The 13,798-nt window shown below is 41.0% G+C and overlaps 1 protein-coding gene and 1 long non-coding RNA gene across 3 annotated transcripts; both read right to left on the bottom strand.

Moving 5' to 3' along the window:
* Window positions 1-213: 213 nt before the first annotated feature.
* Window positions 214-4,865, bottom strand: LOC147129522 (uncharacterized). Of its 2 annotated transcripts, XR_015082614.1 has the most exons (4): window positions 4,809-4,865; window positions 3,874-3,940; window positions 3,602-3,665; window positions 214-453 (listed from the first exon to the last, which is right to left on the bottom strand). It is a non-coding gene; the product is annotated as an uncharacterized LOC147129522 (long non-coding RNA). The 2 variants fall into 2 exon arrangements; XR_015082615.1 differs by lacking the exon at window positions 3,874-3,940.
* A 5,620-nt stretch (window positions 4,866-10,485) lies between these two features.
* On the bottom strand, window positions 10,486-12,763 carry LOC147129521 (uncharacterized). The gene is made up of 8 exons (XM_086017526.1): window positions 12,742-12,763; window positions 12,568-12,588; window positions 12,362-12,435; window positions 12,036-12,065; window positions 11,619-11,663; window positions 11,116-11,299; window positions 10,778-10,834; window positions 10,486-10,711 (listed from the first exon to the last, which is right to left on the bottom strand). Exons 1-6 carry the CDS (start codon window positions 12,761-12,763, stop codon window positions 11,117-11,119), a joined length of 375 nt encoding a protein of 124 aa, XP_085873652.1. The 3' UTR covers window positions 10,486-10,711; window positions 10,778-10,834; window position 11,116.
* Window positions 12,764-13,798: the final 1,035 nt, after the last annotated feature.

Here is a 13,798-nt window from a genome sequence, read left to right as displayed (position 1 = left end):
AAAAATGAAATGTAATTGGGGCGAGGGTTGGCATCCCTCGTGCAGTGGTCACTTACACCGCTAACATTCCACGTGGACTGTGTGATGACACTCAAACAAATAACCCCCACCCCACCAGTGTTTACTACCACTAACTTCATGATGTCATCCATCGGGAGAGAGTCAACTTGGTTTGAAATTGAAGACGAACATGACAAAGAGACAGTGTAATTTGTTACTTTGCTTTATTGGTGGTCGTAAATAAAGTGCTTGAATTAAACACACAAGTGTCTTCTTGTCTGCTTCAGTCACAAACAGTGCGTGTTTTAGTTTCAAGATTCTTGCTTTGTCGAGAAAGGCAACTCTGCTGGGAGATTGAGAAGCGTCTCTCGTCTTGTCGGATCGTCTCGTCGGATGGGCGGAGTGGGCGGAGTGCGCGGGTCGCTACTGGTCCGACAGGTCTTAAGCTTTCTCCTGCAACACACAACGAAACATGATGAAATCAAATTTAATCATAACTATTAATACTATTGGGGAGAAAATTGGGAAGACTTTCTCAGGCCCCCCAAAGTATCACGTGTCATCGGGAATATTCTCCCGATATACTGCGCTCATCCAACCCACCCCTACACCACCACATCCAAACCAAATTTACCAGTGTGTGCGTGAAAAAAAGATTAACGAGAAGAAACTACGACCAATCGCCACCACAACTCACGTGCACAATCTCAACCTGTGCCCACATAAATCTCTTAAAATATCAAAAACAACTCTTTGATTGCACACATATGGAGAAGAAAATTGTAATGTCCATAAAATCTCAAAAATTGCTGCGATCCTTTTGATATTGACAAAACAAGTCTTAAACTCCTGCCGGGCCGAATCTGCTTCTGTTAGTGACGAAAAGGTTTCGTTCGCCTTCGGAAAATCATTACAAACCAGGGTTTTGACGCCCACCCAAATGGAAAGCGATCGACGGAAAAAATCTGTTCACCTCTAGTTCACCGCTATCTGTTGCCATGGTTACAATGCACGCACAGCGCAGTCGTTTAGCATTCTGAATATAGCTTCACATTTAAACGCAGATGTACTGTTGTTTCCCGTGTCCTCGTTAATAGTAACGATGTAATAATAATAATAAACAGAAGAAGATAATTATACAACACCCTGAACTACTCCCTGCGTGCCGGCTGTTTAAAGGTTTATTTACCGTAACATCGGTGCTAATTTTGGTAAGCATATCTGCCTTTTACTGTATGTGGAGCATTTAGCTAGCCGCCGTGCGTTGCGTCATCACTTGCTTTACACGCCAGTGTTGCGTGGAACAATAGTTTGGAGTGACAATTAAACAACTTGAAGAACTTTTGCCTCTTACTTGTAGAAGTGGTTGAAAAGTGCCCTGCCCTGAGATAATCTTGAATGTGGGAGATCAATGAGAACACGTTAATTTGCCTGAATTCAGATGACTACTACCCTTTGACTATTGTATTGTACATACATATTTGACAAGATCGATATCATACCTCTGGTCAGTTTTCCTGTTGACGTTTCTAAGGATCCAAATCTCCAATCACACGCAATTTCCCGCACACTCGCCTGCCTGTCTAAAGTTTAAGTTTACTTCAACGTCGCTACAAATTGTTAAGTCACTTAAAACATGTAGTCGCGTAAACTACCAAAATGTTTACACTCAGTAGCTGCATTTGCAAAGGCGAAGCACGCCCCGCCGCATGGAATTGTGGGATATAGTCGAGGATACCAACTATTTTTTCCAGGTTACAAAAAAAGTTCACAATGTCGTCTTTAGGCGCTTCGCTGACGTCATCTCCTGGTCACGAGGAGAAATGCTTTCGGTGGCAACTTCCGGGAATCTAAAGATATACGAACCGTATTTCGATTTGTGTCACGTGCTATATTCGACTTCTGTTTTAGACTTTCCCTTACTTGTTCCAGACAACAAAATAGAAAATTAAGCTGTATTTCAATGTTGGTGTTTGTATTATAAAATGAAAATCAAATGAGTCCTTTTTTCCCCATTTTTCACATCTGCTTCCAAACATAATATCCAATGACCAAAAGAGACACGGACCACACCTGAGCACATACGTTTGTATTTCCAGGTTCTAGTCAAGACTTGAGCAGCAGCATTCGGGATGTACTGCAGTTGTCTTATATCTTATTTAGACAGCAGACAAGTAGTCTAACCTGCTGGAGACCAACTTTGCCTCAGAATGGAATTAGCTGGAGAAATTTCACATCTACACACTGATCTGTTTGATGTCGTGACAGAATGAATCCAACTTCATCTACCATCAGTAACATGTAAATATGAGTGACATTTCCATAGTTGGGGTAGCTTCATATTAGCTGTCTTAATGAAAGCATGTACAGATTAAACAACAAGGGTCAGAGGACTGACACCTGGGGACTCAAACCAGTTTAGCGCTGTACCAGAGAGCCCCATCCAGTGTTCAAACCTCAGTAATAAGATTACATGGTCAACTATGTGGAAGACAGTGCTCAGATCCAGCAGAACTAAGCCCGAGACTTTGCTTCCATCTGCAGCTTGAAACTACTGGGCATCAAAGGTCATATAGGTCAATTAGGGGCATTTTTAAAAAATGCCCCTTACTGTGTCAATATGAATATCAAATTATTTTTATTGTCACAAGGAATCCAAACATGTATACAGAACTTTGATATGCATCCAACCTCAAATGACGGCGCTATGACCAAATATTATGAAGCGGTCAACCTATTGTGAAAAGTCAAATTCAAATAAACGTTGAAGATTGTCCAATTTGGGAAATCGTCTAATTGTACGGTATGTTTTCCTGTATTGCCAATTCAAGTAAGCAATTTTGAAAGGCAAAATGATAACTTTGACCTTGAACTTTCAAAATGACTGCCAAAGCGAGTGATTTGAATAGTAATGTCATGTCATGTCATGTCATCTTCCAAACCGCTTATCCTATACAGGGTCACGGGGAGTTGCTGGAGCCTATCCCAGCCGTCAATGGGCGAAGGCAGACTACACCCCGAACTGGTCGCCAGCCAGTCGCAGGGCAGAATAGTAATGTGTACTTCAAATAAACATTAAACCTTGTTCTGCAGTTGTTCGCATTATTCATACTCAGTTTCATATCCATCAGTTTGGATCACTGTCAGAATCTGTGTCAGTTATTTTAAGTTCTGTGGAAGAGCTAGTTTGGTGTATCACACTGACAAATATTTACCTTCTTGTGATATCCAACCGTGTTGAAGTGGAGATGGAGGAGCATGATGGTTCATGAACCTGATAAGTTTTCTCTGCTTACCTTCAAATTACGATAATTGTTTCACAAGGGATCCTTAGTGTAGATGTTCACTTTGAATTTGGAGAAGATGAAGTCTGGCTTCATTTGCAGTCTCAACCCAGATGGGGAGGACTACTATTTTCATTTTTGAAAAAGTATTTTTATTTTAGTTTAGTTCAGTTAGATTTTTCATTCATTTCATTTCACCATATTAACTTGCTACTTGTTTTTTTTTTGTTTTTTTAAACAAAGAGGGGTTAGAATGTCACAACATTTTTGCAAAAAAGATGCATACAATTGATGTTAGCAACACTGAGCAGCCTTACCTGTAGTCACATAGCCCCAGGTTGACAAGGTCAGTAAAAACCTTCCTTAAGGCAGCTGAGAACTCTTTTGCATTGAAGAAAAAAAATAATGATTACTTTAATACAGAGAAATCACATTCCTTAATTTTAAACATTAAAGTATTGCAAAATGAGTAAAAAATGTACACACTAAAAATATACTGTATATTTTAATGTACTTCAATATTTTTTTCAAATGGGTCTAACAGACATGATTTAAACTAAAAGTATATTTATATAATAACAACATTGACCCTCTCGAACCACCAGAGGCATAATGCTACACGGGAGAAAATGGAAGGAACAAGCAGCATGCAGTACCTTTGAAGAATATGTTGATGGAGACATGTGCAGGTAGACGACCAGCAGCAGGTGAACATGGGGAGAGATTTGACACAAAATTAGTCACACAAATGCATCCGCGATGGTGTTTTTCAGATCCACAAATACAAAAACGTGTTTTGTCAATATTCGTTCCAAAAACCAAACTGAAACAAAACTGACAAATGTTTAATTTTGCTAACGCATTGAAAACCCCCCAAAATAAATACATATCTGATAACAGGCGCTCGACAACGCTGCTGTAGCAGCAAAGAGAAGGCAAGAAAAAGAACGTCTCCATGTCAAGCAAAGCAAGCTTGGGGTAAACAAATTACGGTCGTATTTTGTTTCCCGAGTTGTGTCAAACACATAAAAGTTCAGCTTTCCGTTTTGCAATTTCAAAGTTTTAAACAAAAAACGGGATATAGCTCATTCCCGTTAAATGGAAACAGCCGAACTGCCTATAGTGGATTGAGTAGAGATGGCCTTTCCACACATTTCATATTCTCATAAAATATTTGAGACCTGTGTGTGCGTGTGAGGACGTCTTGAAATTGCGTGCCTGCTGATCCACAAATGCACAGTCGACATTTCACATGCAGAATTGAATTTACACAATAAGTCATGATAATTTAACCCAACTTTGACAACCTTGACTTTTGATTGTCAGCTGAGTTCGACTTGTGGGCGTGCTAGCTCACGATCACCTTTGTTGATATTGTTTTACCATAGCTAGCAAGCTTCCAGTGACTAGCGAGTAACGATAGACGAACTAGAAGGGCTCAGTGTCGTTATGCTCCTAAATAGTGTACAATACATACATTTGTATATACATGGCAAAGAGTTTAAAAACGTTTAAATTACTCACTGAAAACGCAGCTACCAGTCACTAGGAGACTTGGTCATCGAAACGGATGTGTACGTTTCTTCTTCTTCTTTTTCTGCTGCTGCTGCTTCTTCGTCTTGATTTTGGCGGGTTACATCTCCTTGGTGCATATCGCCACCTACTGGACAGGAGATCGCAAAGGCATTTGACAAGCAATGTTGTCCTATGATGATATCTATCTACCGTAGGTCAAAGAATGCGTACGACTGTACGATATGAGAAGGCTCAATTCAAATGGAAAGAAAAGCGTCCTTGCTAAATTCTGCAACTACTCTTCAAACAACAACACTGTTGGAAGATGTTTTATATGTATAAGGCACCACTTTGAGACTACTACTTGCCTTTTTTGTCTGTTTGTTGATTTTGTTTGCTCTAATATTGTGGAAAGGCTGCCATTGCAGGCTAAATATGAGAAGAGAATATTCAAAGACGCTTGTCTTTCAGGACAACAGGTCTCCAGCGAAGATGTGTGGCAATTTCTAACCCAGATGTTAAAGTTGTTCTTGAATGTGATACTAATTCACAAATTAGTATTTTGTGCACCCATTATATGTGACTTTTTATGGTCACACATTCGCATTTTGTGTCCAATTATTAATAATGTGACCACAAATTAAAACAAATATAATGTTTGGATCTCCATTGATGTTAGTGGATCTATTGCTGGGAGTTGTTTTTATTTCTTTTTAAATGAAACAAGCTGTTGGTGCCAGCACTTTGTCACATATTGTAAATAAGTGCATATAATTGTATTGAAGGTGTTTTCTGGTTAATTGGTATATGAGGTGCTTGTCACGTGGTGCTCGGTGGTGCGTCAGCACAGGTGGTAAAATCATCTGTTTACTTGGCGGAAGTGGGTGGTTTTTGAACTCTCAGAGGGTGAACGGGAAGCCGTACTTTTTGCTGACCGCACGCTCACACGAATGATTAATTGCATGCATGACTGATCACTTTGGAACGCATGTTGAACCTACTAATGGAACGTAGTGGACATGTTATAAAAACTCAAGCAACTTTCTGGATCGAGGATCGTTGTGGACGCATGGACAAGCGGCGCGTCTGGCAAGGTAAAGACTCCCCGTACTCAGCCCCTTGGTAACTAATAATTGCTTTTTTGCTAGTTGCCTATACATGCATTTAAAGTGCACGGCGGCCATGAAGTTCAACAGTGAAGCTCAAGTCTCAAGATAATGTATGCAGAAATGGTAACATCAACAAAAAAAGTAAAACATCATTGTTGTCACCAAGCTGTTTGCACACAAATCAGAAAGGGGGGCGGTGGCTGTTGGAGCGAATGGCTATTTTTATTTAAAAGAAAATAGTCAAAATCCTCTTATTTACAGTAAAATGCGAATGAACATATTATGATTTCCTTAGTCCTCCATGAAAGCATAGATACAACAATACATACTTATTTATAAAAACGTGTTTATTTCTTTATTTGGGTAGTGGAGCATACGTGTACGTTATCACTGATGGATACTTCATCAACCAGGCGAGAATATTGGTCTTTCCCCATGGTTGTAGTGGAGTTTGACAGAGCTGTCAAATTGTATGTTGTCAATGAATGTCGTGTGCTGGGGCGTGACGTTGGCGGACAGAAAGAGCTTCCACCCCAACATCAACAACTTAGAGTATGCGGTGTACAGGTGCAGCTTCACTGAGAGGCGTCTGGAATATGTTGCTGACCAAAATGTGTTGCTTTTTTTGTGCTGGCGATTGCAGTGAATGTCATTAAATAGATGTAAATAAATGTAAAAACTCAAAATAAATGAAAACACCTTTAAATGATTAAAAATGTCATGGCGTATCTAAATTGATCCTGAACAAAATAATAAATATTAGTTAGTCCTGTCAAGCAATTAATTTATTTTAAGTAATGAATGCAAAATTTAACATAAATCGTAATCACATTTTTTCAACTATAATTTTATACGAAGCTTGTAACAGGTATTTACTTTAGCAAAATCTTGGAAAAAAAATAAGTACCGTCACACAGTATTACGATTCAGAGGCTGTTCAAATCGCTTTCTTTGATCCTTGAATATGATTCTTTGAGTATCAGAGGGGATGGAGCCTTTTGTTGCTGGTCCTTCCCTCTCGAATGACCTTCCATTAAATGTCGGGCAAGCCCCTTCTCTGTCCGTTTTGAAAAGCCTTTTGAAGACACGTATCCAGTCTTTGACTTTTGATCCGATGTGAGACTGACACTTTATTGCTGTTTTCCAGTGTCTACTGTAGTAATTTGTGTTTTGATTTATTGCGTGCACTTGTCATATTATTGCTATTTTGTTATAGTAATGTAAAGTGCTTTGTTAAAGCTTCAGCTGTTATGAAATGCTACAAACAAGTCAATCTTTGCTTTATGCAATTGATTCTCCTCGTAAGTTTATCTGCAAGGTGAGCAGAGGTCAGCTGCCACAGGATTTAAATAAAATGGATTTTTTTTTTTTTAACGCTTTATGAAATTTAAATTCATCTCTAGAGTTAACACTTTAATAATTAGAGTCCGAAATTGTATTCATGATGGACAATTTAATCTGCTATTTCCCCAATTAATAATTTCACATTGTAATACAAAGGATTATTTGGGCGACAGGCAAAAAGAACAAACAAAACTGTGTAATCTTACATCGTCAACTTAAAAAGTGATATACTTTTGATAAAAGTTATGTATTTTGGAAATGTAAAGTAATACTTATCAGATACTGTAGTGTTGTAAATTTACAAGGGGATCAGATTGCTGCCCGTTGGAGTAGTTTTAATTTTTGTGTATGTTTGAACAATATTAAACTCCTCTATCTTAGCACATGGGCGGAGTATTTTCACTTGGAGGACTTTGAGGTCCTGCTTGACCAGTTGATTGAAAGGAGCGTGAGATGCTCATTGGAAGTCAGGTGTGGAGAAAGCCACCAGCTGATTGCTCACAAAGATGCATGACGTGTGAGGGCACATGTGCAATTGTTAAAAGTGAAACTATACCACCCTATTTTACTAATAATACGACTTGAATCTTAAAATAGACAATTTTAAAAAAATGAACTTTTATGTGCAGTAGAGTGTAACTTACTGCTTTTATTTTCTGCCTGACCAGATGGATGGAGGAGACTTCGTGCTCAAAGGTGCAGCCGACGGACTTGTGGGACATGCGGAAGGGAAAGCCAAGATGCATTTGGACCCGTGTGAGTATTGAGCAGTGGTGTGTGTTTGACGAGCTGATATGTGATGTGACATCGCACCACAAGGTGGGCATGAGTGCACTCAACTTCAACTTCATGCACTGCGCGACACCATCGTCAGACTCTTCTGGACATGTTTTTGAATGACAATGATGTGGGCCAAATTAGTTAAAAAATAATGTCATATTTAAAAAAAAAAAAGTACATCTATTTTTGACTAACTTGGTTCATATCAGTGTCATTTCAAAACATGTCCAGCAGTGTGTGATGATGGTGTTGCGCTGTACACTTAGTTTTTGTCCCAGTGTGCTCACGTCCCCCTTTGGTGGCATCGCCAAAGTGTGTGCGCGTCATTTCAAGTAAGTGACATCACACATGAGCTCGTCAAGCAGGCAACACTTGAGCTGCTTCCATCGTCAATGTCTGTGTGTGCAACTTGAGTTGGCTCACACAAACATTGACTGGTGAAATGCTTTCAAATTGTCATGTTAGCTTCTGTGTCCAATAAATTGTTCAACTTGAATTGGAGTCTTTGTGTTTTATTGGTAAATCTGCCCTCATTTGAAGCCATCATGGGTGTCGGTTGCTGCAGTGGAAAACTATTCCAAAGGCTGCTTGAAGTCTTGAGGTGAGAGTTGCACGTCAGTGACTACTACTGTGGACACAAGTGTCACATTACTACTCCTGTTTGCCTCCTCATGACTCAAAACTGGAGCAATCTTTAAATTCATCGAGCTTTGGGTCATGTGAGATTGAGGGGAATAGTAAAAGTCCTGTCTCATGTAGTGACTGAAGTGCAACTTTGATCTGAAGACTCAAAAATGCCTTCAAAAAAGACTATCTGCTGCTAGGACCGCCCCTAACCCCGCCCAAATTTCAATCCACCAATCACAGCGTGGCTCGGATTTGCATAGCCAATCAGAACGCATGAATTTGCATAACCACGCCCACTTCTAAAAATCCGACCAATCAGGGCACCCCAAATTTGCATAGCCACGCCCACGTTGGGACCCACCAATCACAGTGCTCCTAATTTGCATAATCCCGCCCACCTTTCGACCAATCGCCGCCTTTTATCTGCATTGCTCCACCCACTTCCAGACCCATCAGCGAATCAGAAAGCCTTATTCCAGCCTTGCCCCACCCACTTTCTAAAAAAAAAAAATGAAAAAAAAAGAATTTTTGGAAAAAAAATTTGGGGAAAAAAAATTTGAAAAAATATTTTTGATTTTTTTGTTTTAACTTTGAAGATTGAAGTTTTTTTGTGATGTGTGTAAGAATCAAGTTGAGAGTTTAAGTGTTATTTGTAATCAAGCTTTATTTCTTTTGCAGAGTTGACAATCGCAAACAAACAAGTTACAAGTTGGATGACAGTCTGCTCGTTGCAAAGTCGGCAAGCGAGAAGACAAAGTTGCAAGTTGGATGACAGTCGGCTCGTTGCAAAGTCCTCAAGTGGTCGGCCAGCGAGAAGACAAAGTTGCAAGTCTGATGACAGTCTGCTCGTTGCTTAGTGGTCAGCCAGCGAGAAGAACTTGGACAAGCGTGTGGACCTAAGACAAAAAAAAAACATTTGTGAGTCAAAAGTTAAGTCAACATCTTGTGCAGAAGATGTTTGGGGCTTCAAACCTACCAGCGACGAAGACGCAAGTCTTCAGGTGCGTTATGATGGATGATCTTCATCCTTGCTGCCTATAAAAAGGGGAAGAAAAGGTCAGAAAAGTCGCATTGAGGATTGTGCAATGAAGAATTTTAAGAGCATACCGTCCAAGTGTAAATGTCTCCCATTTCTTCTCAGGCTGCCTCCAAGTTTGGCTTCAGCACCTCGTGGATGAGCAAGCAACAAGAAAGGCTAAAGTGTTGCTGGTCTCGGGCTGTGAGCAGGTACTTGATCGACCGCACTGGACACAAGAACAAATCATTCAACTCTGTCGAGACAACTGGAACATGCTCGCTGAAATTAAATGTTCCTTTTCTTACCAGCAGAGGACTCATCCTCAGGCAGACGCACTTGGAGTCATGTTGCACTCCAGTAGCGCCATCTGCTGGACAACAAACATGTGAGTAGACAATTCTATTACTAACCTGAAAGGCGGTTATGTTTTACTGTTACATTTCTGCAGGAGCTCCTTATTGAGGCAGTCATCTGGAACACCATGGCGACAAGTTGGATGACATGTAAAGACAGTCTCCTCATCGCTGCACGGTGGAGTCGTCAGCTGGTCAGCATGGGGACCTAAAGACAAAAAGGGGAGTTCAAAGTTAACTCAAAAGCTTAAGGCATCAGCAATATACCATGAATGTAGTGTTTCGCCTTCAATGGCAACTCATTTTTAGTTGACTATAAAATGTTTTGATTGGCTGTAGACTGGAACCTTCCACTGCAGCATCTGGTCGAGCTCCGGAAACTCTGGACTGGTGCAGAGACTTCTCCTGGATGGACAAACCTGCAAATACCACAAATGATGGACCAGACAAACTGCTATTTTTAAGTAAGTTTATTTGCATGTCTTAGTATTGAAAATGTTAGCAACTTTGAAGACCCTCCACATTTATGGAGAATTTCTTTGCCCAGCAGGTGGAAGAGTCCCCCCGATGGCACTCTTACTGGAAGCTGCAGTGCATGCCAAAGAAAAAGCAGGCGAGTGCCCTTTCAACATGCCAAGTTTTTGTAGTCTGTTTAACCGGTCAGCAAGTTGATCGCGCCACCTAGAACAACAAAAAACAGTCAAGTACTTTGATTCATCAAGTTTGTCTTTTGCAACAGGTCCCAACCTTGGCCAAGAGGAGCGCAACTTGACAAGTTGAGCCATACCGGTTCTTCAGCGCCACCTGGTAGACAAGAGCAGAACAAAAGTCACTTGTTGACCAGGGTCTTCAATCCTGTTCCTTGTGGGTCCTGTTCCATGCCAGTTTTCCATTGCGCCCATCTGCAACACACCCGATTCAAATCATCAGCAAGCTCTTTAGGAGCTTGATCATATTAACCAGCTGTATTGCAGCAGGGAGACAAAATATTCATGAAAGCGGTCTCAAGGAACAGGATTGGAGAGACCTGATGAGTGTCCTGACTGCAACATTAGCAAAACTGCAGAGAAAAAAAAAATGCTCACTTTATACACCACCATTTTGTTCCACAGCCCTCAATGAAGCTCTGGCATGACTGCAGAAAAAGAGGGGGAGGAAAAACAAAAAGCTGAAGTTCAAATGGGACACTGCTGGAAAGTCACATCGGGTCTCCTGAGCCTTCTTCGGTTTCATCCAGAATCTTGGCTGGTGCTTCTTCCTGGAGTGAGACTGCAGCAAACATTAAAGTTGACAATGACCCAAGTGTTGCCATCGAGTCCATGTTCCCACCTGACTCAGGTGTCAAATTCAGGTCCAGAAAGTAAAACCCTTGCCGCCACAGTTTGGCTGTAGCCGCAGGCGCTTCCACTCAACCGGTAAACGAGCTACGCAGAAGCTGTTTGAGTGGAAGCACCTGTGGCGCAAGTTAAACTGTGCCTGGGATTTATTAACTGGACCTGGATTTGACATACCTTTGCTGATTGACAAGATCACATGAGGTCCCCTGGTCAGCACATGCTGAAATTAGTCATGAAAGCGTGCGTTTTACCAGTGAGGAGAGCAGAGCTGGACGCCTCTTCAACAGAATGGTGGCCTGAAAGACAAGGGAACGTAAGCATTTCACTTGAAAATACTCAGCCTGACAAGCTAGTGGTTTAGCAATCTGACATTTGGTAGACTCAAACGTCGCATGACGCCATATCCCAAAAAGACAGCAAGTCAGCCATTTTAAGGGTCATTTGGGCCTAAGATGCCTGTAGACAGAAAATAAAACACACACACCCAGATACTTGATTTAGTCTGTTTAATAGTGATATTTTATATAAAAACACAGAAATTGTGCCATTTTGCAGTCGACCTGGCAGTTCTGTTTTAGATGCAAGCCTGTGGACAGAAATGAGACAACACGCATGCATGATAATATACACGATTTATTTGGTTTACTGGTGAAGTTTTGTCTACTTACCCTCGGCAAAACGGCACTTTCGTCCAGATGCTGGAAAAGGTTTGAGCAAAAGCTTTGTTAGTCATCGTCACACAAAGTAGCTGCATTTCTGTTGACTAAACATCAAACTTAACCATGAATAAATATTTAAATTACTGCGTTCATCCATTTATGAGTATGTACGTTCCGAAAACGTGCAATTTAAATTAGAAGCGTTAATTACCAATGCCAGTGCTGCCGCTTTAGGTTGCCATGTTAGCAAGGCGTGAGCACGCCAAAAGTGCTTCTTTAGTTCAACGTGAGCAAAAGAGTGAGTTTTAAGAGGCCATTAAAGATTGAGTACTCACCTTGCTGTCAGCGTGCTGAGAAAGAGTGATTGTCTTCTTCCCCCGACTTAAATAGGTTTCCGGTGATGACGTCACTTCCATAGGGGGAAAAAAAAAATAAAACTTCTATTTAACACAGAAAGCTCAGAGGTAGATTTTGGAAAAGAAGCTGTGTTATGGTGACATTGCGGTAGTGAAATAATAGATGCATTGCCATATATGCTTACCGGGATTCGAACCCGGGTTGTCTGTGGAGGAACGGGGAATTTTACCACTCGACTACCACTTTGTCTGAGTTAACATATGTGACCCTACTACTATACTAAATACGAGTAGGGCGACAACGCAAATGTATTACTGCATATATCTATAACATTTCGAACAACACTAGAAGATCTGACATGGTCGAATGGTTAGTGACATAGTTTGGTCTACGGGTGAACCGGGTTCGACTCTTGCTTTGTCCTCCCATTAATTTGTAAATGACGCAAAGAGTGAGGATCGAACCCGAGTCTCTGGAACACCAAGCTACATCTTATACCACTCGGCCATCTTGACGGAGAAAATTCGGAATTTTGTTGTGTATTTATTGAATTGTGGTCAACAGTTGAAAAGTGTTTCCTGATGTCTTCCAGACATTCATCTATCCGGACATTACCCGAGCCGCTTATCCTCAGTTACATGAAAAAAGGAAATGTAATTGGGGCGAGGGTTGGCATCCCTCGTGCAGTGGTCACTTACACCGCTAACATTCCACGTGGACTGTGTGATGACACTCAAATAACCCCCACCCCACCAGTGTTTACTACCACTAACTTCATGATGTCATCCATCGGGAGAGAGTCAACTTGGTTTGAAATTGAAGACGAACATGACAAAGAGACAGTGTAATTTGTTACTTTGCTTTATTTGTGGTCGTAAATAAAGTGCTTGAATTAAACACACAAGTGTCTTCTTGTCTGCTTCAGTCACAAACAGTTCGTGTTTTAGTTTCAAAATTCTTGCTTTGTCGAGAAAGGCAACTCTGCTGGGAGATTGAGAAGCGTCTCGTCTCGTCTCGTCTCGTCGGATGGGCGGAGTGGGTGGGTCGTTACTGGTCCGACAGGTCTGTAGCCTTGACCTGCAACACACAACGAAACATGATGAAATCAAATTTAATAATAACTATTAATACTTTTGGGGAGAAATTTGGGAAGACTTTCCCAGGCCCCCCCAAAGTATCACGTGTCGTCGGGAAAATACTCCACCGCTCATCCAACCCACCCCTACACCCAAACACCACCACATCCAAACCAGATTTACCACTTTTGATTTGACAAAACAAGTCTTAAACTCCTGCCAGGCCGAATCTGCTTCAGTTAGTGACGAAAAAGTTTCGTTCGCCTTCTGAAAATCATTACAAACCAGGATTTTGACGCCCACCCAAATGTAAAGCGATCGACGGAAAAAATCTGACCA

The sequence above is a fragment of the Filicampus tigris genome, chromosome 19 (genome assembly GCF_054856515.1).
Source record: "Filicampus tigris isolate MCC_2025a chromosome 19, RoL_Ftig_1.0, whole genome shotgun sequence".
Classification (NCBI taxonomy): Eukaryota; Metazoa; Chordata; class Actinopteri; order Syngnathiformes; family Syngnathidae; genus Filicampus; species Filicampus tigris.
The sequence above is the reverse complement of the archived record's forward strand: the minus strand, read 5'-3'. Positions and strand labels throughout refer to the sequence as shown.